The sequence below is a fragment of the Arvicanthis niloticus genome, chromosome 5, assembly GCF_011762505.2.
Source record: "Arvicanthis niloticus isolate mArvNil1 chromosome 5, mArvNil1.pat.X, whole genome shotgun sequence".
NCBI lineage: Eukaryota > Metazoa > Chordata > Mammalia > Rodentia > Muridae > Arvicanthis > Arvicanthis niloticus.
The window spans coordinates 55,025,775-55,051,552 of NC_047662.1; the positions used below are offsets into that span (position 1 = coordinate 55,025,775).

General features: G+C 41.3%; 1 protein-coding gene and 1 long non-coding RNA gene across 16 annotated transcripts in view; one reads left to right on the top strand and one right to left on the bottom strand.

Annotated features, from left to right (window-relative positions):
* Positions 1-5,402: 5,402 nt before the first annotated feature.
* Positions 5,403-14,686, top strand: LOC143442408 (uncharacterized). Its single transcript, XR_013110580.1, has 3 exons — positions 5,403-5,473; positions 14,236-14,421; positions 14,549-14,686. It is a non-coding gene; the product is annotated as an uncharacterized LOC143442408 (long non-coding RNA).
* Positions 10,784-25,778, bottom strand: part of Fggy (FGGY carbohydrate kinase domain containing) — a 363,434-nt gene continuing 348,439 nt past the window's right edge. For 9 of the 15 annotated variants that reach the window (XM_034503689.2, XM_076934646.1, XM_076934647.1 and 6 more), the window contains 3 exons: positions 14,262-14,323; positions 11,737-11,827; positions 10,784-11,002 (listed from right to left, as the gene is read on the bottom strand). In XM_034503689.2, the coding sequence (XP_034359580.1) occupies positions 10,994-11,002; positions 11,737-11,827; positions 14,262-14,323 (162 nt within the window). In that variant the 3' untranslated portion in view covers positions 10,784-10,993. The remainder of the gene's footprint in view (positions 11,003-11,736; positions 11,828-14,261; positions 14,324-25,778) is intronic. The other 6 variants (XM_034503690.2, XM_034503691.2, XM_076934650.1 and 3 more) reach the window with 2 other exon arrangements.

The window sequence follows — 25,778 nt, forward strand, 5'->3', positions numbered from 1 at the left end:
TTACAATCAATTTTCTTCTCTCCTATAGTGCTTCTTCAGTGATGTTCCTTCCACTGGAAATAGTCTCTCTCTGCAAATTCACCTGAATAATTCCTAACAGCTTAGTAGACTTTATCATTAGTGGTCCTTCTGCAACAAAGACTACTTTGTTGTAATTGTTATATCTGTCTATGTTAGATATTAACTTAAAGATTTGTGATATTTTCCTTAATGAAAACCATTAATGGATTTATTCATTTAATGTTGTCATATATATATGACATATGTATACCAACACAGGCATATTTTCTATTTTCTATTTGCTTTCCTGAGAGGACCTAAAAACTTCTTGGCATCTAGGTCTTGATGTCAAATATCATTTGTCAATGAGAAAACCAGGTTCTTTGCAGAAATTATTGACTCTAGGTATTTCACAGGTAGGCAGAGATGAGCCTGTAGAATCTTGTAATAAGAGAAAGCACAGGTCTTTAAAAATAGAGCATTCTACTTATAATGCTTTGTTGGAGAGTATGGTTCAAAGGTAAAGGCCAGCCTGAGTGTGTAGAGCTAAACCTGAGCTTTCGGTATTTATCAAGCAAGCAATATAAAAAGAACATGCATGAACAAGACACAATAGCCAATGTACAAAAGTTCCCAATGGCAAAGTTGAAACAGTTCGAAGGGCAATTACATAATGACAGTACAGAATTATAATCTAAATAATAGACCATTGTGATTTCAATGAAATTTCTTGTAGAATCCAGTGTAATTACTTCTTCCTCCAGGGAGTACTGCTTAATTACCATCCTGTGTGGTCTGGATTTAGTATTCAGTTCTAATTAATAAAATATAAAAATAGCAAAAGAGTGACTTTATGCAGAGAAATATACCAGATAAGAAACTGACTGAAATATACCAGATAATAAAATGGTCACCTTTAACATCAGCAACAATGCCTTGTATGAACAACATTTGTCCCCCCAACATATGATGACAATGAAACTTTTCTCTCTTCTGTTAGCATAGAAAACATCACACCAATGTAATTATAGAAACATACCAGACATAACCAAACTTATGTGCTTTTTATAAAATATCTGGTCAATAATTTTCAAATGTTTCAAGTTCATAGAGAACAAAGGCTATCTAAGAGATTGTCACAGATTGGAGAACACTAAGGAGGGGTTCAATATGACATTTTTAGACTGGATGATAGAACATCAAAACTTTGGAAAACTCTTTACATGTGTACATTGATTGGCAACGTTGTGCCAATGCTAGTTTATTAGTAATGATAAATGTATGATTACGAGAAATGTCAACTTTGGGAGAAGCAATCCCAGGGAACAGATCTATGAGAACAGTTTATACTATTTAAAACTCTTCTGAAAAAGTAAAATCAAGGTAAAATGAAAGGTCAGAGTTGTCTTCCCATTGAACCAGAATTCTGCCTGCAGATGTGATCTCTGTGTTGGGCACTACTGCATGTCCTTTCATAGAGCAGCGATGCCTGTTTGATTTCGCAGGGTTCTGGATCTTGGATGCATCTTAGACATTTGGCCCTGCCCTTTATGAACAATATCACTAAGATATTTCTTTAAGCATCAGTTTTTTTCACCTGTAGGAGAAATAAAATTGAGACTTGGGGACTTATTATATGTAAAGTAAGTGAAAGGTCATTCTCACCAACATAATTCCAAGTCACTAGATGTTCAGTATATGAATGAATAAGGTGAGTTTGTTGCTTATTGTTCTTGTCCTCATTGTTGGTGTTGTTCTGTTTGGGGGGTTTTGCTGAGACTGAAATTGGGATTCCGTTTAAGTTAAGAAGAGTTCTTGAACAAGACTCAGAAAGCATCCTATATTTATAATAGAAGAAGACTAATAAGTACATGTGTTGATATAATGGTAGACATGTGGCACATGATTCAAGGAATGTGCTTCAACCAGCAGTAGTGGAGATTATAAAGGAGAAGCGATCCTGGCATTAATGGGCACAGCCCCCAGTCACATGTGGTCTGTGACTACTTCCTCATGACAATGGCATGGCAGTGTAGAACAGCAGTAGCAGAGACCTTACGGTGTCTCTTCATGGCTTTAATGGAAGTTGCCTGGCCCCATCATTCAAATATTGTTTGTGACTGCTTCCTTGTAATGATGGCATAACACTGTGTAACAGCAGAGGCAGAGACCTTATGGTACACAAAGCCAATCATGTTTACTGTATGACCTTTTCTGGGATATTTGCTAACCCCTGCTCTGCAAGTATGTTCTCTTTTCTAATTCATAAGGCCTCAGTTCTCTCTCCTAGTCACAGAATAGCAGATATCACCATCATGTAGTACAAAAGTGGCATCCTTTGTTGCCTAGCACTAATTTAAGTGAATCAGCTGCACTTCACTCTAAAATAACCTTTGACACTTAGATGAGGTTGTGTAGTGCCACTTATAATCATCTGACTTTAAACAAATTATTTAATATCTTGCAATCTTTGTTTCTTTGCCTGCAGACAAGAAGGTGTTATTTGTTCTCAGGGCTATTAGGACAGAGTGAGATGAGCAAAGTTTTATGTGCAATTTACATTTGAAAAGGTGGATATTATTCATCTTAGTCAGTATTCTGTTGCTCTGAAGAGACAACACGACCATGACAACTCTTATTGAAAAAAAAAAAGCATTGAATTGGGTCTTGCTTAGAGTTGCTGACAGTTTTACTCCATTGTCCTCATGGTAAGAAACATGGCGGCATGGACATGCATGAGAGTACAACATCTGGATCTGCAGGCAGCAGGAGAGAGAGACTCTGAGCCTGGCTTGAGCATTTAAAGCCCCAAAGCTCAGACCCAGTGACACACTTCCTCAAACAAGGCTATACCCCCCACCTCCGATAATTGTCAAGTAGTACCACTTCCTAATGACTAATCATGCAGATATATGGCCCTATGGAGCCATTCCTATTCAAACCACCACATTATTATTGATGTTGTTAGTCAATACAAAATTATGATTGAGAACTTGGGCAAGACATTTCTTGTGATCTTGAGTTATTTAAGTTCTCTATGCTTCATTATTTTCTACTATTAAAAGGATGGCAATAATTATTATACTGTAGCTTTATAATAAAGACAAAATGGAAAATTAATTTAGAACAAAGCTTGCTCACAAGGCATTTACTCACTAGTAGTTACTATTATAAGTAGTTGTTCATATTGGTACACAGACTCAGAAACAAAAGTTGTGTTTTAAATATGGTATGAGAAACAATTTTTTAGAATACTCATCTTAGTTTTTGTACAAATGTAAAAGAATTAAAGGGGCATTAAGCTTGGAAGAGAGGGCTTCATTCCAGAGTTGCAGCCACGAAAGATTTTCAACCACTTCCTTAACAATTAAGTTACCTTTGGAACAAAGTCATCATTGTATGTACAGTTATTTCCTGTAGATTTTATACCATCCTAGAATTTCCTGATAAATCTCTCTAGTAAAAGGGCAGGTGATGCTAAATACATGGTTCCTGGCACAAATACCAGGAAGTGTATGACGTGTCTGCTGTAAGAAGGATAGGCCTGAAAAAATGCATGTGAATACTTGTGGCACAATACATGGAAACACAGGCATTTGTGAGAATCACTGAGCTGGTGCTTTGGAACTTAGACCTTAAGAATTACCTTGGGAGAGGCCTGGTTGGAGGAGCTAGCACAGACTCGGGATATTGAGGGCTCCAAATGAAACCACAGCAATAAAGTGGGATGGAGTTGATTCAGGTCAGAACCAGACGATTTCAACTTAGCTGGATGATGACTTGCCACAACCAAGGTAGAACCAGCTGTTCTGCTTCTGACAAGTTTAGCCCTGATTTGAGTCAGGATATCTGTAGTCATCTGAGGTATGCCAATTATAAAGCAGACCAGTTTGGAGAGGGCGCAAGGTGCTGATGATATAAGAGATAAAACCTCAGTGGTTTCGGCAACAGAGGTTATGTCTTATTAAAGTTCCATGTTAATTTTGGATTCGTGGGAGCTGGGTTCAGAGTCACCCTCATTCTGGCACTTGGCCTGGGTGAGAATCCTCATCCAGTACACAGTTGGTGGTGGTGTAGGGAAAGAGAGCTTTGGAGATACTCATATTAGCATCAAAGACTTGGTCCAGATTCTGTGATCATTAAGCTCACAGGTCATTAAGCTCCTCAGTCACATGGAAGACCGAGAATGAAGCAGAAGAACCAGAATCCAGAGCACATCTTCCATCAGTGTCACACCAGGGTGATTGCGCCACAGTAGATATTTCTAGTCAAAGACCATGCTTGTCGGCCTCTGCATTCATTTTGAGAAGTCTGCTTGGGGTAATGCAAAGCCCAATTTGTTGGTTAAAGAGTAACAGAATCAGAATGACCTTAGGAAGAGAGAGTTTGGTGAGAGCTAGACAAAGAATCGGGGCTCCATCTAAGAAGCCTTTCCCAAAGTGTGACTGCCACAAGGAGATTGAAGGGTGAATCAGATATTTCCACATCACATATTGAGTCAAGGAAGACAAGCCTTTCACATGGCTTTTCTTGAGACGGGGTCATGTGAGTGGGTGATTTATAAATCAGACTAGCAGGCAGGAGAATTTAACCTGTGGTTGAAAGAGTCAAGTTCTACCCACAGAGCTGGCTCAGAAGTCAAATTTGAAAGAAGGAGCGATGTGATGGTGAAAGAACAGGTTAGGGGGCCTGAGCTCGGGGTGCCTGCTGGAGACTGAGAGGTGGATTTAGTACCATGAACATGAGCCACACGAGGGATCTTTTTGTTCTGGTGTAAGAATACTGCTGTAATTTCAAAAAAGCAAGCCAAGTTAGGGAGATGTGTTAGTATTTTAGGGGTGGAGGCATGATCTGCTGAGGCCCCAGGTGTTCCAGGCACAGTAACAGACTGAGGTGCCTACCTTGGCTTGAGTTAGTTACCTCTGGCATCGGGTGGAACCCGAATTGATGAATGAAAAGTCTCCTTGCTTGCAGTTTTACAGAGCTCAGCAGGGCAGGGTTGGCCTGTTTCAGCCTTTATGGTTTCTGCATGAGCGGTTCCCAATAAACATGCCTTTCTGGTGATTGGGTTGCTTGTAACTCCTATCAACAGGGCTGTAGTGCACAGTAGGCACTGACTGTGGAGCTCTGCACTTCCTGGTCTGTCTTTTATATGCGCCCCCTCTCCTAAACCTGAAATTCCTGGTCCCCTGATCCACTGTCAGGGACCACTCCAGCACTCTTGACACATAAACGCTCAATCAAAATTGGTTTATGATGTAACGTGAGACTTTGTACCTGTAGAAATCAATATAAAAGTATGCAGCATGTCTGAAAGCTACACTTCTAAGATGAAAACTGTTGTTTCCTGTCCTCGGTGTTAAGCTTTAACCAGGCACCTGGTACTTTGTACCTCTATCCACCAAACCTTCATATTAACCATGAGGCAGCTTTTCTCTTCTCTCAGTTTGTAAATACAACCCAGAGACTGAAGGTAGGACTCATGGCTCTGGCTCAAGGCTTTCTTGACTGACTTCAGCAGGCAAGTAGATATAGCACAGCAGTCCTTCGATCAACTAAGGAATGTCCTAAAGGATCTCTTGGGTATCTCTTAGCTAACAAGGGGAGTGCAGAAGAGGGAGCCATTAGCAAACTCACTGTGAAGCAAGGAGGAATACCAGAAACACGATGAAATGGGCATTCACAAAGAAAAGGTGTCCTATAGGGATGTCATGGTGTGCCATGTAATAGACGTTAACAAAACATTCTGGATTTTAACTATGAAGAATGATTATTCAGTAGGGAGAGATTTTTGATTTTTAATGGGGAAAAATTTCAAATCTAGGCTTATAGCAAGACTTAAAACTAATATAAATCAGGCTTTAGAAGCATTTGTGCTCAAAAGATAAGTGATTTTAAATGGTTTTCTGGGCATAAAAGAATATTTTTTGGTCACAAAATTAATGGGTGACAGCACTAAATAGAGATTCCTGAATTTATTAGCAGGAGTCTTCATTTTTATTTAATGACTTTAGGGTTACAAATGTAATCAAATGTAATAGAATTTTCTAATATTTATTAGTTCTCCTTTAGAGATCAAGAAGAAGAAAAAAATCCTTTGTATATTCAAGACTCCCCCTCCTGCTGCCAGTACCAGCCAAGGTTGTTTGTGAGACACTGAAGAGCACAAAGGCTCCTCTGTCATCCAGCCGAGATCCTATCTTAAGTGATTACATTACATAGCTCTGCCCAGTCATTAGTCTCTTGTTTAGTGAGAATGTCCTTCATTTTAAATTCTTTCATGGTAATGATTTGTGAGTATGTCTTGAATTCTAAAATTATTTGTTCTGCAGGCCTGGGTATTTTTGGAGCAGGGTACAAGGGTATCCCATTTGATATTGTGCAGGGGACAGTCTGCAGTATCCCTGGGCACTGGCAGATGCTGTCTGTGTTCAAGCCAGAAAGCAAAAAAAAAAAAAAAAAAAAGTATTATGGTCATTCAGGGGTATGTGAGTGTGTGGTGTGTTGTGGGGTGTGTGTGTGTGTGTGTATGGTGTGGTGTGTGAGTGTGTGTGCGCACAAGTGCATTCACACATGTGTGCATACGTGCATGTGTGCATGTGCACATGCACTGATGTGTATATATTTACAATACATAAATTATAAAACCTAAAAGAAAGTTACTAAACATGAAATAAAGGTTTTATAACACTCAGTGGCCAAGACACTTTAAAAAATGTTGACAATTGCTTAAAGTAACTTATATTAATGCATACTTAGTTTGACCTAAATGTCAGAGATCCTAGAGATGTTTTATTCTGCTAGATTGTTCTGCAGTAGGATGCCTCTCTGAGAGGAGGTGTACCTTCCAGGGCCTCATGTGGACCCCAGCTGATCAGTAATGGGTTTTGCACCTCTGCAACAAGAGAGACTACTCTACCATACTCATCTTTGCTTCCCCATCCTCCTCTAGCCTCAGTTTTGTAGTGGATTTTGGGTTTTGTCTCTTTTAAATGCCACATTTGTGTTGTTTATATCTAGTGAGTATTTACAGTCTAAATTAAAGATGTGTAGTGTATTCTTTGGGAAAATGATTTGTTCGTCATAGATGGATTTGGCTTGAAATCCCAGGAACCACTGTGACTACTCTAATTAATTCTTAATTCATAAAAGCTAAACATATATATTCAGTTAATTAAGCCTTCTACTAGTCAGGAATAATTACATTTTTGTTACTTATCTATACATTGTTATAAACAAAGATTTATGGATATTTACATTTTCCCAAGATACTGTCTCACCATAGGAGCCACAGTGATTTCCTTGGGGATTGTCTTCGGCGGGAGGTATGACAGAATCCTGTAGAAACACTGTTAACAGAATGCTAATACCTTGCAGGGTGTTATCTAAGGCGTTTTAAACACAGTGCCACAAGCAACTTGCTGAATTCTTGCCCACCTGTGGACGAAGGTTGTAGTAGAAAGATCCACAGACAGGGAGAAACCCTCTTTAGGGCTAACTTCTCCATGGCTGAGGGCCCACCATCTTCTACTAGGTGCCTCCTTGATTTTAAGATGCTGAAGGAATCCTGGGCATGTTGTATTCCTTTGTCTCAGCTGCATTTTCCTTTCCCTACAAAGCAGTGGGAACCAAGGTCAAGTCTGAACGTTAGGATGTTCATCACATCAAAAGCACGGCAGCCACAGGGCAAGTTAGAGGGAAGGATAGTTTCTCTGACGGTACAATGGGGTTCTCTCCAAGGCTCTGCAATGGACAGACATGAGGTTGGATCCTATCCCCACACTACCTAAGCGACTGCAGCACCTTTTTTGTTTGTTTGCTTGTTTTTGTTGTTAGTGTTTGATTGATTGGCTGGTTGGTTAGTTGGTTTGGTTTGGTTTTTTTTTTTGTTTTCTGACCATCGTCTTCTCAGCTAGACTGTGAGGTTAATGCTGCGAACCTCAAGATGTGGTAGTAAGGACTGAGGAGAATAAACAGGAAAGACCACATTCTTGTGTTTCTGCCTTTCCTAACCACAGACAGCCATTGCGCTCCACAGTGCTTTGTGTGGGCTGGCTTAGGCATGCCCCAGTGCCTTAGTCAGACCTCATCAGCTTTCCCAGGTAGAGCATGGTTAATTTGCGTCCTAACATCACGAGCTCTATCCTATTCCTCGTCTGGGATGTAGACCAGTTAGTCCCTTATTTCAAGTCTTGGCTGGGGCTTCCTGTGTGGGTAGGAATATAATCACATCCGCCTTCATCCTGGGCCGCACCTTGGATACCAAGGACTACTAATTCAGGCTGGTTTTCTCAACTTAAGAGTATAAGACTGCCAATCTTGTGTGCAGGTCCTTCAGGAAGAGAGCCATGGTTCAGGCTATTGAGTTATGTGCTGTCTGCACTTGTCTTATTCCAGCCTCATACGTCTGTCGTAGTTTACTTTCTTCTGCTGTGAGGGAACATGATGGCCACAAGCAACTTGGAGAGCAAAGGGTTTGGTTTGGTTTGGTTTGATTTGGGGCATACACATTCTGATCATAGCATATTATGAAGGGAAGACATAGCAGGAGCTTAAAGAAGGAAGTGAAGCCGAGATCATGGAGAAACACTGCTTTGGCGAGCCACACTCTCCCTCTGTGACCCACTTAATCCTAAGGTCATAGCAGCTGAGGTTATACTTTCCAGCATTCCTGACTCTTACCGTGTCAAACCTCAGCTTCACCCCATGACCCCTTCCTGACTTCAAATCCACCACCACATGGGAGACTCTTACACATTACAAAGTCTGGCTGCCACCATGGGGAGCCTTTGCCTCCTCTGGACCACAGCTCCTGTGTACTAACTCTGAGGAAATAGTCCCAGAAGATTGCAGTTTAGTGATGCTGCCCTTTCCTTATTCACAGCCAATTTCTCAGCTCCAGCTGACTAGCGCCTATTGGCCCAGTAAAGCAAATGTTTCCCTTAAGTAATCCAGTCTTTTGTTAACCACAGCTGATTCTTCAGCATCCCCAGCTGCCCAGACCACAGATTCTCAATACAAAAGAAGTCAGACAAATGACCCTGATAGTCTTGGCTTCTCCCTGAATGTCACCATCCAGGCCTCCAATGCCTGCATTGCTCTCAGTACTTTTATCTTCCAAGCTTCGATGGGATAAACCCAAAGTTCCAAATGCTTGCCAACCTTTCCTTCTACTCCACCCATTCCTGGTATCAGTATTTGTTCTAGTTCGTTTTCTATTGCTGTGATAAGCACTGTGACATTCATTCAGTATGTGACCCACATACTGCAGGGCGCCCCCCCCCATCCCCGCACCAGGATTAGGTACAGACCATACCCAAATACCAGTTTCCAAGTAAATATCACATGCAAAGAGATTCTTTATTAAGCAAGGCAAAGAGACAAGGTGGCTGAATCTGAATAGGGCAGAAACAGCAGCAAATAGCTTTGCAAGTGTTAATTTTAAGAGGGGAAAAGGAAGGTCTATGTTAGAATGAGGTAGCTTGTATGGTAAGTTCTGATTGAATACTTTAATTAAGTTAATCAAAATAATGAATTTTCATTTCTGGACCTTGACGTTTTGATTGTTGGATCTTGGCAAACAGTCTTAGGAATGAATCAGTGGCCAAATAAGGGACTAGACCTTGGTGGTGAGATTTAGGAATGTGATCTAACATTTCAGCAAAGGAATCAGGGCAAAATGAAGAACCTGTCAGTGCCATGTTTGCTGTGCTTGGTCCTGTGTTTGCCATTCTCTGGCCTGGGAGAGCCATTCATTCCCACCCTTTTGTTTTATCATTGAGTCGTTAGGTATTGGGTAAGTACATGTCATCGTCTCTGGTTGCTCCCTGCTGATTAGGGGTGAAGGTCAAGAAAAGGGGAGTCATTAATCTAAGGGAATTGCAAGTGGATCGGCAGGAGAGAAACAGGAAAAGGAAGGGGCTCGGAAGGAAAGAACAGATTCAGTTAAGCTCTGGTGTGAGGAGCTGGATCGTTCCTCGAAGCATCGATGGCTGATTGCTCCATCTGGCTCATGGACAGACATTTGTATATGACAGGAGTCCTCCCATAGGCCAATAAGAAATGATCCCCAAGCCTAGATGAGGATGTTCATGGGCTAGATGGGGAAACGATATCATCCTTAGTGGTAAGAGGCTGTGATGCCCGAGGAGGAGCTGATTACAAGTTTGGTCATTTATTTGTCATTTTTGTTTGGTTAGGAAAGAGAAAAGGCAGTTTAAAAAATAGAAGGACAAAATATAGAGCAACAGTGATAATAAGACCCCCCCCCCAAAAAAGGCCAGATCCAATTCAGTAAAGGGGTCTTGAACCAGCTAGTGGAGCTGGGATCAAAGAAGCAAGTTCTTTCTAGAAAGTCCTCAAAAAGGTAGGTTAGCTTGTAAACATTTCCTCTTACCTCCAATTTGTTGATGTAGTGGCCGAAGTCTCCTGGGAAGTCAACAGAGATGGTGTGATGGTGCTCCATTTCTCTGTATAGTTAACACCCGCCCTTCCTCCCTTGGAACCACTCATCTGTGAAGTAACAATTTTTAAGACCCTGTGTACATCCTGTTCCCTATGACGTACACAGAATAAGCATCATGTTATTCCACATATAGCAGTGCAAGCCTAATTTAATAGCTGACATGGAAACAATGAACAAGTCTCCACAGGACTGAAGGATTCTCCAAGGTCTGGGCTGACAAGAGATCCCAGCCTCCAATAAGAACTTCTGCTACCAGGAAAGGACCCTAGAAACCACCAACTATGACTACAGCATCCAGACAGACATAAGGGACTCCAGTTAAGTTTGCCTTGTCAAAGATTTTATTAGATAATAAGACAGGAATGCCAAAATTATACCCAAGGGGCACTGAGCACAAGATGAACACACAGAGGGGTCCCCAGTGAATGGCACAGAGTCGGTATGGGTTGGCACGGTCAGCTTCCATTCATGATTGCTGAATACTCCTTCTGGTGCTCAACCATCCTCAGAAACACTTGATATTTCTTGTCATAATATCTGAGGGGGTACAAAAAGGAACATATTAAACATTTGCAAACCAAAGCTGTCATGTGCCTTCCCCCCTTATTTAGAAGAATGGAAATATATCTGTCATGTTCATGCTGAAACCTAAGTTTTGAGTGTGTAAGGCACCCTGAGCAAGAGGTTCGTATGTTTCTTTCTATTGTGTGTAAATGACATGCAGTTCTGCAAGCTACATGTTTGAGATGTAGGTGTTTTGTCAGCAGGGCACATCTGAAATGGTGTAGCTTGAAGAGTAGCTGAGGTGGGATTCATGCTTAGAAAGAAATGGCTTCCGAGCCTCCCCTGAACATACCGAAAGGCTCAGGCTTAGCACTGATCCCTTCTGCTTCCAAGCTTGAATACATCCTTCTGTGTGGCTAGCCACAGGTGAAAACAACAGCTTGGCCAGGTATAAGAATGAGCACTTTAATCCCCTTTGTGATCTCCACATTATCAATGACTTTGGCAGACAGTCGTATCCAGGTGTTTAGCTTATCCAACGGTTTATCTAAGGTAAACTGTAGAACCAGACCAATATCTCCCTGCACCTGGCCCCGCCCTCGGTGTCTGGTAGTGACCTTGCTAACCTGCCTTCTCCATCTGACTCTTGAGGTGAGACCTGTTAGAACTACTCTTGGCTGAGAATGAGACCAGGGCTGCTTGGGCATCACCATTCCGAAAGGATAGCAACAGTAGGAGCATAGTAACTTTAAAAACTCTGTCCTTACTCTCTTCGATGGGGTGGATGAATCCAACTCAACACTACTTGGTAGACTCTGGAGTGTTCTGACAACGTCCCTTATAAGGGATTGTTCACGACTGTAAATTGGGGTGGGGGATAAAATAGTATGAGAAACTTTGGGAATGCACAGAAATTTGTGCTTGTTCCACATTTCGACCTTAAGCATTCTAGTAATGTAGGCGCTGTGATGGGGTCAAACCACAACTAAGAAGGGGATTTCAGGCCCAGATTTGAATTACATAACCCATGCCTGCATAACCCATCTGTGCATACATTTCCTCACCGGCCTATCAAGATAGTTATAGAATAATATTAAAGAAATTTTGTGAGGATTAAGCAATATATGAAAAGCATGAGGACAATGACTGATTCATAATAAATAACATATTAGTTATTGCTTTGAAATAATTCATATTGTACTATTATACTCAATCTAGGATTGTGAGATGCTGCTAAGCCCCCTCCAGAGCATTCAATTGTCAATCAGAGAATGATTTTTAGAAACAATTTTTCTGCTGCTAATGATAATTCTAGTGCAATTCTTCTGTGGGAGGAGATGGACTTCTAACTTTGTTATCTCAAAACTCTTAAAAGGGAGATTTGGTCAACAGCCTCTCTCACACAGCAAAGCTTTTAAGGGTAACAACTCTACTGAAACTCCATTCATTGGATTACCATTTGTCTTCTTGCAAATGTCGTTTTTCACTCAATAGGAACCCAAGATTCATCCTTGGAAGGTTGAATAATTGGAATCATCATAAAAATGTGCTTATCGAACTACAGTTATTTAATTAGACATTAAGTTCACATACAGCCTGCCAACTGAATTATCTTCTAAATTCCCCCTCCTCTCGAGCGATTGATTTTCTGTGGCTCAGGACCAAGAAAACATAAAGTTAATGAGATCTGAAGCCAAGAGACAGGAAGAGCAAAGGGGCTCTGTCTTTCTGGTTGCAATCTTTGTGCTGCCTGCAGATGGCGGTATAGCACTGTGCATCCGCTTCATGGAAACCCTGCCAACTGCCATCGAGACACCACAGGCTTTTCAAAGGAAGCACATGGATTTTACCGAGAAAAAATTAAAAACACTTCCCTGAAACGTATTGAGAGGGTCACCAAAGAGATAAAGGGGAATAAGCTGTTTCTCATTTCAAACAAACGGGATAGTCCAGGCGCCCTCTAGCGGACACTCCCCAGCTTCTCCACTCACTGGGAGGGGGAGTCTCTGTATTTCTGGGTTGAGTTTCCCATACCCCATTCTGCTCCTCTGAGCTAAGCAGTCAGAGAGGGGTTCATATGCAGGGGCTTTAACAGCCTGACTCTATTTGGAGACAAAGAATAAAATGAGTCTAGACTGGCCTTTTAGTGGGCATTTCAAATTCTCAAATATGGACCTTTGAGACAAATACAGTCAAGTGACATGGTAAGACTTCTCTAGGTCTTAACATCAAGTGCTTTTCTCCAGGACTTGCTCCTTCATCTTCAGACTTATAAGTGATTTCATAGTGATCCTGATTGCTAATGTGGGCTGCTTCAAAAGCCTTCAGTGGAGGCCCCTGACTTCTAGCCTCAGCTGGGCTGACTTCTGCCTGCCTCACTTCCTCATCTCACCTTGTGTTCTCGTGGTAATGATCTCAGTATAAAAGCTGCTCCTTTGCATATATTATTTCCTCTACCAAGAATGTCCTTCTCTTCCTTAGCCTGTGTAGAAATGTCTTTTAAACATTTAAAGCCAGATGAGACATGGTCTTCTCCAAAAAGCTTTCCTTTCCCCATGTATGGTCCCAGTTATTTCTTCTTTGGGTTATGTTGGTACCTGCTGGTATCTCCATAGAAAAATGCATTCATGTTACTTAAAGTCATCTCTGTGTATAAATCAGGTAGTGTCTCATTGCTTTTTGCATCCTTCCCAGAGTTCAGTATATGCTTTAAATATAGCAAGGAGTAAATAAATATTTTTTTTGACTTGGCATTTAAGCATGGGGGATTTTCTAGCCTTCACTGCCAAGACATATACAAAGGGTAAGAGAATGCCAGCTGGTCCTGTGATGTGAACATAAAAGATCTTCATACATTAGCACACACAAAAAAGATTTCTTCCTATGATTCAGGGTGCAAACATTGGTCTGAGAATTTGGAAGTTGGCATGTAAGCCCAAATCTGGGCGGCTTAGCTTTGGATCTTGATAAACGGAAGTTCTCCTATTGGGAGGACTTTCTTCCAACCGCTAAGTCAGTGGTTCTCAACCTGTGGGTCGCAACCCCTTTGGCATATCTCCTAAAATATTTACATTTCAATTCATAACGTTAGTAAAATTACAGTTATGAAGTAGCAATGAAATAATGTTGTGGTTGGGGGGTCACCACAATGCGAGGAACTTGGCTGCAGCTTTCAGAAGGTTGGGAACCCCAGGTCTAAGTGAAAGAGGAGCCAGGTTTGATCCAGTGTCCATCCCAGAGCAACAGCTGCCTCTCTGTGCTCCCAGTCTCTAGCAGCTGTCTACAGACTTACGTTTTATCAGCATGTTCCGGGAACACGACTTTCCCCACTTTGCTCATTCTTGCCATTGCCTCCTGGTAAATGGAAACAACAAAGAATGCTGGGTAAAGAAGAAGGAGACCATGGACCTTACAGGAAATGGACGGAACAAGGAAAGGTCATATTGAGTGAGGTAAGCAAGACTCAGAGAGACAAATGTTCCATGTTTCCTCTCACTGGAGGCCTCTAGCTCCAAAACTTTAGACCTGAGTGAAGAGTCAATCCCTGGCACTATTAATGATACTCTGTTATGCTTGCAGACAGGATTCTAGCATGGCTGTCTTCTGACAGGTTCTACCCAGCAGCTGACTCAGACAGATGCAGACACCCACAGCCAAACAGCAGATGGAGCCTGGGGACTCTTATGGAAGAATAGGAGGAAGGATTTTGCCTTCTAAGGGGATAGGAACTCCACAAGAAGACCAACAGAATCAACTAACCTGGACCTTTAGAGCTGTCAGAGACTGAACCATCAACCAAAGAACATACATGGGCTGGACCTAAGCCCTCCTGCACCTATGTAGCAGATGTACAGCGTGGTCTTCACGTGGGTCCTGAACAACTGGAACAGGGGCTATCAAAAAAGCTGTTGCCTGTACATGGGATATGTTCTTCTAGCTGGGCTGCCTTGTCTGGTCTCAGTGGGAGAGGATGTGTCTAGCCTCCCCTCACAGAGACTTGATGTGCCAGGATGGAGAGATACAAGAGATGGATCCACTGCTCAGAGGAGAAAGGGAGGGGGGCTTGGGGAAGTATTGTAGGAGTGAGTGACCAGAAGGAGAGCAGTGAGTGGGATGCAAAGTGAATACATAAATAATAATAATAACAATAATAATTTCCCAAACATAATAATAATAACAACAAAAATCTACAGAAAACTGAATAAGTCTGTGAGGGGCAGATATGGTCTTCTCCAGGAAAAAACACCATTGGTCATCCAGTGTCAAACTGCCAGCTGTGTAAATAAACATACAAGTAACCTTATATGAATAGGTTATACTTAGTGATACAATAACAACTAATGAAAAAAGTAGCCATGGATTTGAAGGAGAATGTGGAGAGGTATATGGAAGGTTTTGTGGGAAGAGAGTGAAGGAAGAATGTTATAATTCTATTATAATCTCAAAAGACCAAACCACCACCACCCCTTATAAAAAACCCTCAAAGTCAAGTTTGTGACAGGCAGGAACATTATAATCAGAATTCACTTCCTTTAAGATAGTTAAACCGTGCTTTCTCCCAGAAACTTGCTTTTCTTTGCCAATAAGAACAAAAAGCAATGAATAGTTAGGGTTACATCTGGTATCACACATCCTGGGCTTAGTAAATGACAGTGCATAGAGGTCTCTAGGGCATATGACCCAGAAAGCAAAGCCCTTTGTGACTACACAGAAAAGTAGGGCTAGATTTCCTTTTACAAGGTTTTTAGTCCATGAAAAAGTTTTGAGAACACAGAGCCAATCCTATCTTGGTATCCAACAGAAGTAAATATGGAATAGAAAAAACAAAACGAAGCAAACCAACGAAACAACCAAAGCCTCCACAGAGAAGGCTCTGCCTTAAGAATAGCCATTAAACACTTAATAAGTCTGTAGTAATTCTGGGGTCATAGATACAACTTATGTCACATATTAATTAGCCACTGTATACTAGACTCCGTCCGAGGGGTTAGGGGATAACAGGTAATATGAAAACTCTTTGTCCCACTGAAACCCATACATTAGTAAGGAGGGGTGGTTGAATACAAAATCTTCCTGCTGTAGAGTGTATGAGAGCCTCTGTGTATCTTCAAAGCATATCCAAGTGTTCCCCTGCCCATCTCTGCCAACTTCCTGATTAATTCAGTTACAAACTGTTAATTACCTTCTAGTATTCCCTAACCAAAAGGTAAGCTATTGCAGAGCAGGGGATTTGCCTGAGACCTGATGAATCCTAGCACCTAAAATATCCATAAACCATGTGGAGCCACTTTTGTGTGCCAAGGAGAACATGCATATTTCTTAGGAAATTTACTACAGAATGGAAAAGATAATTGTTGGGATCAAAAGGCAGTATGATAAAGTTATGCTATGTTATTTTCAATGACCATTCAAAGGTTAGGAAAGCAGATAGCTTTCTCTTTCTGCTAACTCACGATTCCCACTTTGGCTAAGATGTTCTTATGATTCTTCCCCAAAGACAGAATGGATGTGAACTCATGCTCTGGTCTTCTAACTCCAGATGAGCAGACATCCTGGCGAGGTAAGAGATGCTGTATTATGGAGCACACTGGCTGAAGAAAGAAATGACATCTTTTACAACGGGAGGATTTTAAAATAGAGGACAAGTTACTGACCAGGGAAGCAGAGAGATAAGAAGAACCCAAATGGCAGCTGTTCACGATCATTCTATGGAGGGCACACAAGCAAATGCATTTTCCTGAGCCGCTGCTCTGCTCTGAGATGGTTTAAGAGCCCTGTATTTCTCTGGGTTTATCACAATGTTTTCCTTCATAGCCTCAGCTTTGCTTCCTGGGATGGTTTTACCATTCCTACCATCCACTTTGCTATTCATTCTGGGTTTTGTTAGCAATTAGGCATTCTCCCAGCATGCTTTCAGGGACCCAGTGGCAGCTTATGTCACTGCCACCAAGTGCACCAAGTATGGTGTATAAAAGCTTCCCTCCCCCACATACCCCCCAGTTCTCATTCCATCTTGTTCATTCTCTCCTCCCTCATCTCTCAGTCCATTTTGTTCATTCTCTCCTCCCCTCTGTCTCTTTCCAGTTCACTCTTGCTCTCTTGTTCCCTGTCTTGTCCATTCTGTTTTGCCCGTCTGTCTATCTGCCTCATGTCCCCACTACAAGATAGCCTCTTGCTTTCGCCTCTCTTCCAATAAATCTCTTACACTAGATCTGTTGCATGGCATAATTTCTTAGCAGCACACCTTGGCACAGGCCACCAAATGTACCTCCACCTTCTCAGCTGCTTTATCCTATTAGTTTTGGTTTGCATTTCTTTTCCGATAGGCTCCTGAGAAGACCCTGCCCTTGTTACTTCCTCCAAGCTGGGAAATATCCCCAGGCCATGCCCCTTCTGCCTGTGCTGTGCTGGCCTTGCTTCTTTAGGGACCTGAGACAACATTGCAGGATTGCCTTCATGGGTGGGATCCAGGAAGCTCACTGAAGGTCCTGATGTTGTTTTCCTTCCCACAGTAACAGATGTTCAACAAATGGCAGACACCAGGGGATTCTCTGTGCTTTTCTTCACATTACCTCTGCTTGTTTTCAAAACAAGTTACTGAGAAACAAGAACTCATGAGGATTTAAAATGGGCTGATTGTGTTTCTGAGAAAGGGCCAACAACTTAAAACTTAAAACTTAGGTCAGGTACCCAGCCCTACTGAGAGTTTTGCTGACTCGTCTCTGCTGCCTGTATGCCCCCTGGACTGAGTTATTTGCTCACACCGCAACTCATGCTTCCGTCTACCCAGCATTTATGACATGGTGTCATGCTTTTTTGCTAACATGTCAGTCTCCCAACTAGACTGTGAACTCCTGCAGGAAGGAATTGTTAAAATTATTTTCACTGCCAAACTCGGCATCTGTCATATCCCATGCATGCAGGAATGTCAGCAGACTGAATGAACTTAAGGATAATATGTGTGACAAGATGTTAAAATAGAAGTTTCTGCTAAGATCTAAGATGACAGATATGATACCAGAGTTAGCTGGAAATAGCCCACCTTGGAGAGGTTGTGGAAGGGTAACTAAGACCCACGAATCATCTCTATGCCTTTCACCAGAACTGCAGGTCAGAGATCAGCTTCTCAGAGAGGGCTAGTTTACTGTGATCAGGACTCCTTCAGGGTGAGCTCTGAGGAAGCCCTCACCCTCACACATCAAGCCAGCAAGGCTTCCCTAGGTGTCTGGCGCTGAGCCTGTAGCATATAGTTGACTACAATGGCTCATGCTGGAAGGCACAAAACAGCTGGTATCAGACACTGTGTAGAGAAGAGAGGAGAGGTCTTGCTTTCAGGCTCTGAAAGGCTCTGTCATTCCTTACAGACTTCAGCAGGTACTGGCTGTCATGGGTTGGTTTAGTTTCTGTTCACCTAAGGACACTGAAACGAACAGTCAGATTTCTATGGAATGAAGAACTAGCATTCTGCTAACACAGGGGCATTAACACCTCATACTGTAAGTGAAATGTATTCAGAGCAGAGGGTCTTCAGAAACATCTGTAGCAGCACTGTATGGGACCAAGAACTAGCCACTCACATCTAAGAGCCTGACTCTTACATATGACACTGCTCTTTGTGCTCTCCAACCACTTGTGGAAGTAGGAGAGAGAATGGTAAAGATTGAGACAGAATAAAGAGCCCTGTCATGTGTGCCACACCCCAGCTGCAGAAACTAGGAGATGGCTCTCATTTACTCTTTCATGTTCCTTGATATTTGAGTTCCTGAATTCTGGCTGGGTATCCAGAGTTAAGATTCATAAAGCTTGTATCACCATGTTAGCGTGTGCTTGGGTAACCATCATAATTCCTCTCCTCCACAATGGAAACGGGCACTATGGGTGGAAACAAAAGCTGGTTTTCATTGTCTCAAGAACGTTGTAGCTGGCATGCACTTGTATTCCTGGCTGCTTGGGGTGGGGGGAGGTGTGAAGGAATGCAGATTGCTCACACCCCAGAGTTTAAGACTAACCCAACATGGAGAAAACCTATCTCCAAGAAAAGAAGGAAGGAAGGAAGGAAGGAAGGAAGGAAGGAAGGAAGGAAGGAAGAATTATGTGAAATGTTCTATACAAGTTTTTGCTTCATATAACTTGCTAAATAAAAACTGCAAAGGCAAACTTTGACTTCTGACGATGACACTATATTGAATTGTTAGCAAACTCAAGAGGTGGGTAGTTATTTTTCTCCAATCAGATTTTTTTCCCACAGTGGCATATGTTGGCTTTACTATCATAGACAAATCACACATTCTGCCTTAAATTGTTTAAGCTATGGTTACATACAGGTAGCCAAAAGGGCTCAGGCTCACCTCCATCTCTTGGAAGGCTGGTGGCATTATGGGTACCAGACACAAACAGAATGTACAGAGTAGCAATGCTGTCATCATAAACAGCACTGCTGAAAGTCCCGATTTCTCTAAATAATTACCACAAGAGTAAAACTGCATGAATCTTCTGCCTGTGGTAAATCTGGGAATCACTACAGTACAACAATATGAATTCATTATGGAAATGCTGACAAGCACTAAATATAGTCTCCCCATATATTTCTGTTCAAAGGGACTTATTTGAAGTTGAGCTCTAAATTCATACTTTCTGTCAGCATGGAGGGCCGGACAATCTCAATTTGCAGCACGCTATCCTCTTTGTTTGAGAGTCTAGACAGCACAATGAATAGAGTGGCTTTTCTTTTCCCCTTTTGCCCACACAATGAACGCTTTTTAAAAACAAAATATTTTGTAAAATAGCATTTTAATCACTTCTTTTCTTTATCTCTCTAAGGCAGAGCTATAAATAAACCATGAAAGTTCACATTTGATTGTGAACTTCTGAAAGCAAGCGCATGGCTTCTGTAGGAAAAAATGGGGTCCCTGTAGCTAGCTATGAAAGGCCTCATTCATTGACTTGACCCTTCCCTGCTGTGTCAAGGCTGAGATACCAGTCAGCACTCTGCTCCTGCTTCTCTGGAGACAGTACTCGAAGTGGCCAGGCCTTCCATGGGCAGAGGAAACAGTCGGCTGTCATGTGCTATGGACTAGCTGTCAAGTACTGTTGGGTAGGCTGTCAGGGAAGTGAGACTACATGAAGAAGGAGATACTTATCACAAGAGGGGCATACACTGATGCTGGAAATCTGGGGATCAGGAGACCTCTACTTCCTCTACTTTGAAGAATCATGCCCTTAAGACTTGGGAAAGACTGTCGGGTAGTCTAGATCTCATCAGAGAGCAGCAGAGAAAGCGTAGAACTGTCTAGGATTACAGTATACAGCAAAAGAAAAAAAATCAAGACCACCAGTGTTGGTGAAAGACAGCCCCTAGAATGTATGAAGCATGACCCCAGAGCTCCAGTTGAACACAATCCCAGCATCCACCACTGGTTAGTTAATGTCTGTGAATGAAAGTCGATGCCTATCACAATAGACACTGTAAGCTCACCAGAGCCAATGTCTTCTGAGAGATATATCTGTACTCTGAAAGGACGTAGTGCGTTTCATTAAATATTCTGTAAAAAAAAATACTGGGAGTGTCATATGCATGATTTTTTGCTCCAAACAAATTAAGATTTTCCTGTTCTTAAAACAGACTGGTATTAGGTACAACAGTTCAACAATAGGACAGACCAAGAGTCACTTAGGCAGCAGGCAAGCTTCCTCCAGCTCTAATATACCTGCATGGTACTTACCTGGAAGTTCATTAAATTCAGAATTTGTTATATGCTGCCACTTAAATGTCCCATGTCACTAGGGACAGCTAAGACCTAATCTGATATACAATAATCCTTTAAAAAAAAAAACCAAATGTCTGAAAAAGATTCATTCGGGGCACAGTAATAGCTCAGATTCAAGCAAAAAATATAGTGCTATATTTATTAAGTATTATCTCTTTACATTATAAGGTTAAAATAATAATCACCTTGTCTGATAAGGTAAGACTAGGGAAAAATCAAAAATATCAAGAAAATGGTTTGAGTTACGAATATAGGCACATATAAAATCTTTTAGAAGTTATCAGAAATAAGGGGGCTAAGAAATAATCCAATGAACAGAGTGTTTGCCATGCTACCATGAGAACCAGAGTTCAAATTCCTAACATCTGTGTAACTGCCAGGTGGATGTTGCAGCAAATCCATAACCCAGTGCATGGAAGACAGCATAGGGGAGCCCTGCAGCAAGCTGGCAAGCTCGATTAACCCAAATCAGTAATCTCCTGCCAAGTTCCGAGACCCAGCCTCAATGAATATGATGAAGAAAGATCAAGGAAGACCCCGGACATTAACATTGAGTCTCCAAAGACTTATGCACATACATGTGTAACCCCAGACTCTTACCCATATACATATGCAACCTCACACATTCAAACATGAAAACATATGCATGCACACCACATGTAAAAAGTCATACAAATTTATCTGTTAAGCATGTTGTTATCCCAGCACTCAGGAGGCTGAGGCAGGAGAATCAAAATGCAGCCCAGGCTGCACAGGGAATGTTGTTCCTGACAAAAATCAATCATACAATTTAAAAAAAATATTATTAAAAACATACCAACCATAGAGCAGACCTTTAGACATTGCATAGGCATGTTCACTTCAAAATAGTTTTGTTTCAGCTATACTTTGTCTGCTTTACAAAATAATCTATAAGTACAATATACTATGCTCTTACACAGATGTTTGCACACTGAGATACATAAGCACATTTCTCATGATTGATGAAGCATACAGTGTAAAGGCACTGGTGTGCAGAGCCTCAGAGGCAGACTTCAGCTGCCTTTTCCCAGGTGCTTACTCTGGGCTGGGATGCACTTGCTTTACACTCATGATCCTTTATTCCTCGAAATGTTCTAGTACAGAGATTATCGCCTGCCCCCACATCTTTGAATAATAGGACTAAATATTTCTTGATATTTGGGTTTCTGAATTTTGGCTGGGTACCTTAACCTAAATATTTATAAACCTTGACTTACCATGTTACTTTGTTCTTAAGTAACTCTCATAATCCCTAACCAGGGCAGGGAAATCCGCTCTCCTCCACAATGGAAAAGGGCAGTGTGAGTGAAAGCAACAGCTGGGTTTCAGTCTGCCTCAAGCATTTTGTAACTGGCTGCAAGTTTGGAGTGAAGCCCTGAGTTTCAGACCAGTTCTGGCTCCAAGCCAGTCCTTAGATCCATACTCTGCCCACAGTGCCACCATCCTCCTTGTAGAGAACAACACCTGATTTTGAGTCCTCTGGACTTGAGTTCAAATCCCACTTTTGTTTAATAACTGTGTGATCCTTTTGAGTATACATATACATATGTCTGTGGGGTGTGTGTGTGAGAGAGAGAGAGAGAAACAGACAGACAGACAGAGGATGAAGAAGAAGAAGAAGAAGAAGAAGAAGAAGAAGAAGAAGAAGAAGAAGAAGAAGAAGAAGAAGAAGAAGAAGAAGAAGACAGAGAGAGAGAGAGACAGAGAGAGAGAGAACCCTCTAATACAGGGACTGTACCTTTCTCAAAAGATGCTGACACATAGTTCTGAAATACATGAATCTGTGTTCTTGAGAAACTCTGACTCATTTTACTGGAACAATAAATTCATGTGATAGTATGTGTGGGCTGGGGCACATGATCCCCTCCATAGAAAAACAGAAAAAAATAGCAATGTGATTTTCCTCTACCGAGTATTAAGAAATAGCTAATTGTTCTTTTGTTTGTTATTGTTTTTTTTTTTTTATTTTTGGCATGGTCATCTTTTGACTTGCAGCTGGCACTCTCTCACCCCAATGCACTAAAAACAGCTGAGAAACAGGAAGAGATGAAGGAGTGGGATATCTTCATCATCCACCATGATGTGAAGACCAGCACTCCATTCATCATTCTGAAAACATGATGGCTATCACAGGCATATATATGTATATGTATATACACATATATTATATATGTATATATAATATATGCTTAATCTATATATATATGCTTAAGTACATATGTGTGCATATCTTTTAAAACTCATAAAACTGTACATTTAACATGTATGTCAGTTTATCTGTACTGTGTCTTGGTTTTCAAATTGTAAAAGCAATTACCATATATTAAATGTGTCACACATTTACATTTTATTTTTCAGCAGCCTACCAAATTCAAACAAGACTTTTTGAATTAAATATACCTCTATCATACTATTGCCTTGGATGTAAAGGAGGTTATGTCTAACCCTATAGGAAAAAGAGCAGCTATTTGAAGAATACTGCATTTTAGAATCAAATGGGCTTAGGCTAATTCTGCTGCTTACTAGATATGCAAACCCAAACTCAGTTTTCCCATCTGAAAAATGGAAGTAACAGCATCTTCTTAGAGTATTGTTGAATATTCCCTACCCAACTCTGACCACCATTCTTAATTGTTCTCCATCTTTGTACAGAGGTCGTGGCCAGTCAGAAAGAGGAAAACGCAGTGTGGTGATAAGACAAAAGTGTAACAGCTTGCAGTCTTCACAGCTGGACTTTGCTGTGGACTCACTCTGTGGCTGAGATCAGGCAAACACCTTGCTTTCTATATGGGTGTTTTCTCATCTCTAAAGATTGGCAACAACATTCCTCTCATAACATTGCCAGGGCAGTTATGTGAGAGATCTGAGGCACATCATAGCCTTATGTATTTTGTTATTCTGCTAGTGTGTAGGATTCACAGGCCAGATCTGATCTTTGATTCATTACTGCACTAAAACCCATGCTTGGCTGGACTCTGCAATCTATCAAAATGAGCCAAATCAATCAAATGAAATAAATTAGATTTTGTCTCTGGGTTGATTTTACCCATGACACTTCTGACACTAAATGTGTGGGTCAACCCTTCCCTTGTATCAGTTGAATTCCAATTCTGTAGACATCACCATGTTACACAATTAAATTCCTGCACTAACTATCCAGAGTCAGGGTCATACTTCTACTGTAAGGCTTAGTCCCAGAAGGCTGCCTCAACTTTAGTTGCAAGCCTCAAGTCTCTCTCTACTCTACATCTGACTAACTATAAATCACAGGCTCCCCAGTTTCCTTGAATGGATACACATAATGTAGGAAAAGTTTACTTACTATTAATAATATATTAATAACATATTAATATTATGTTATCAGGGCTACGAATCCTATGCAGATAAAAATGCAGAAAGACAAGGAAGCCAGGGTCCATGCTCTTTCTGGGCATGGCAATCTGCATGACCCGCATGTGGTCATCAACCTATTGTCTATGTGAATCCCATCATTTGGAGAGTTGTTACATAGGAACATTAGTGAGAACCTTATTCACTATTTTAGAAAGTTAGTAGAGAGACAGAAAGTTCTGGGCTTTTGATCATGTTTGAGACTTCCCGGCTACCCATTCTCAATTTGAAGAATCTATAGTCTTCTAGTCATTAACCTTACGAGAATTCAAGAACATACCATTCTGGAGACTCCAAAGGTTTAAGGAGTTTGCCTCTTAGGAGTTGAAAGACAATGACAATACATAATACATCACAATTCCTTTCCCTCTTAAAACTTGCAGTCAACACCAACACTTTCTGATGAAATTCAGACTTCATAAAAATCTCAGTGTCTTGCACACAAGATGGAGCTTGTGCCTGTTTCCAGCAGTGCTGTATTCATTTCCTAGTGAGCCACCCTAGAAATCCTAGCTTTCGTGCTAATGACTGACCACGCTAAAACTGCTCCTTACCAATTGGTAGCTCTCCCAGGAATCTGACTGACTGGCCTTTTCTTTTAGAGCCTCTTCAAATACACTGTCTCCAAGACTTATCTTTGGCCACTCTTAGTTGACTTCGTCCTCTTCTAAATACCAGCAACCATACCATCCCACGTTCTTGACTTTACAACACACCTTGTATATAGTGTCATCTGAAGTTTTATTGCTAATTGGCTTAATCTTTACTTCCTCTCACAAGGCTCCTCACTTCTCCTTTTTCCAGAACCAGAAGCACAGAGTCGGTGGCCTTCTTCTTCATGTCCCACCAGCTTTTAGTAGAGTATTATCTGTCAGCTGAGAGAATCAACCTATCAAATACATATTTAATGCAAAGGACTGTACATTTGATCATCATATTCTGGGGGGACAGGGAAGATTCTATTTCCATTGAAATAAAAGAGTTAAGGCTCAGAGCATTCTAGTGATTTTTTTCCTAAATTAATAAATTATAAGCTCGCTTCAGATCAGGAGCTCATGCTCACCGGCAGATGTCCAGGCTGAGCCCATCACAGTTACTCTCCATGTGATGGCTCTGAGACCCTGTAAAAGTCTCAAAGCTTTCTATTCCCCTGTCACAGTCACATTTAACCATGGTCACAACATTGTGCTTATATAAAGAGGAAGGCAGGCTTGACGTTAAGAGAAACTACTCATGTTACTTTTTGAAGCAAACTAAACAAAATTACTACCATCTGTATGACCCTGAGCAAGACCTTTCCCATTCCTTGACCTCACCTTATCAGCAGAGTGAAAGCATTGGCTTAAATTATCTCTAAAATCTTGCCAGCTCTGCAATCAGTTGTGTGTGTGTGTGTGTGTGTGTGTGTGTGTGTTAACATAATTAACTCTCACCAAGTGTTACTCTTGAGTTTCTGGGGCTTCCTTAGTCTCACTCCAACAGGATACACATCCACTAAACTTCATGGCAACATGTCATTTTATTCTTGATTAATCAGCGGCTTGGTGATAGAGGCCTAACACATGGCCTGGCTGGTAAGGACTGGGTGTAAATATAAATATTGAGCAAGTCATCCTATTTATATGAACTTG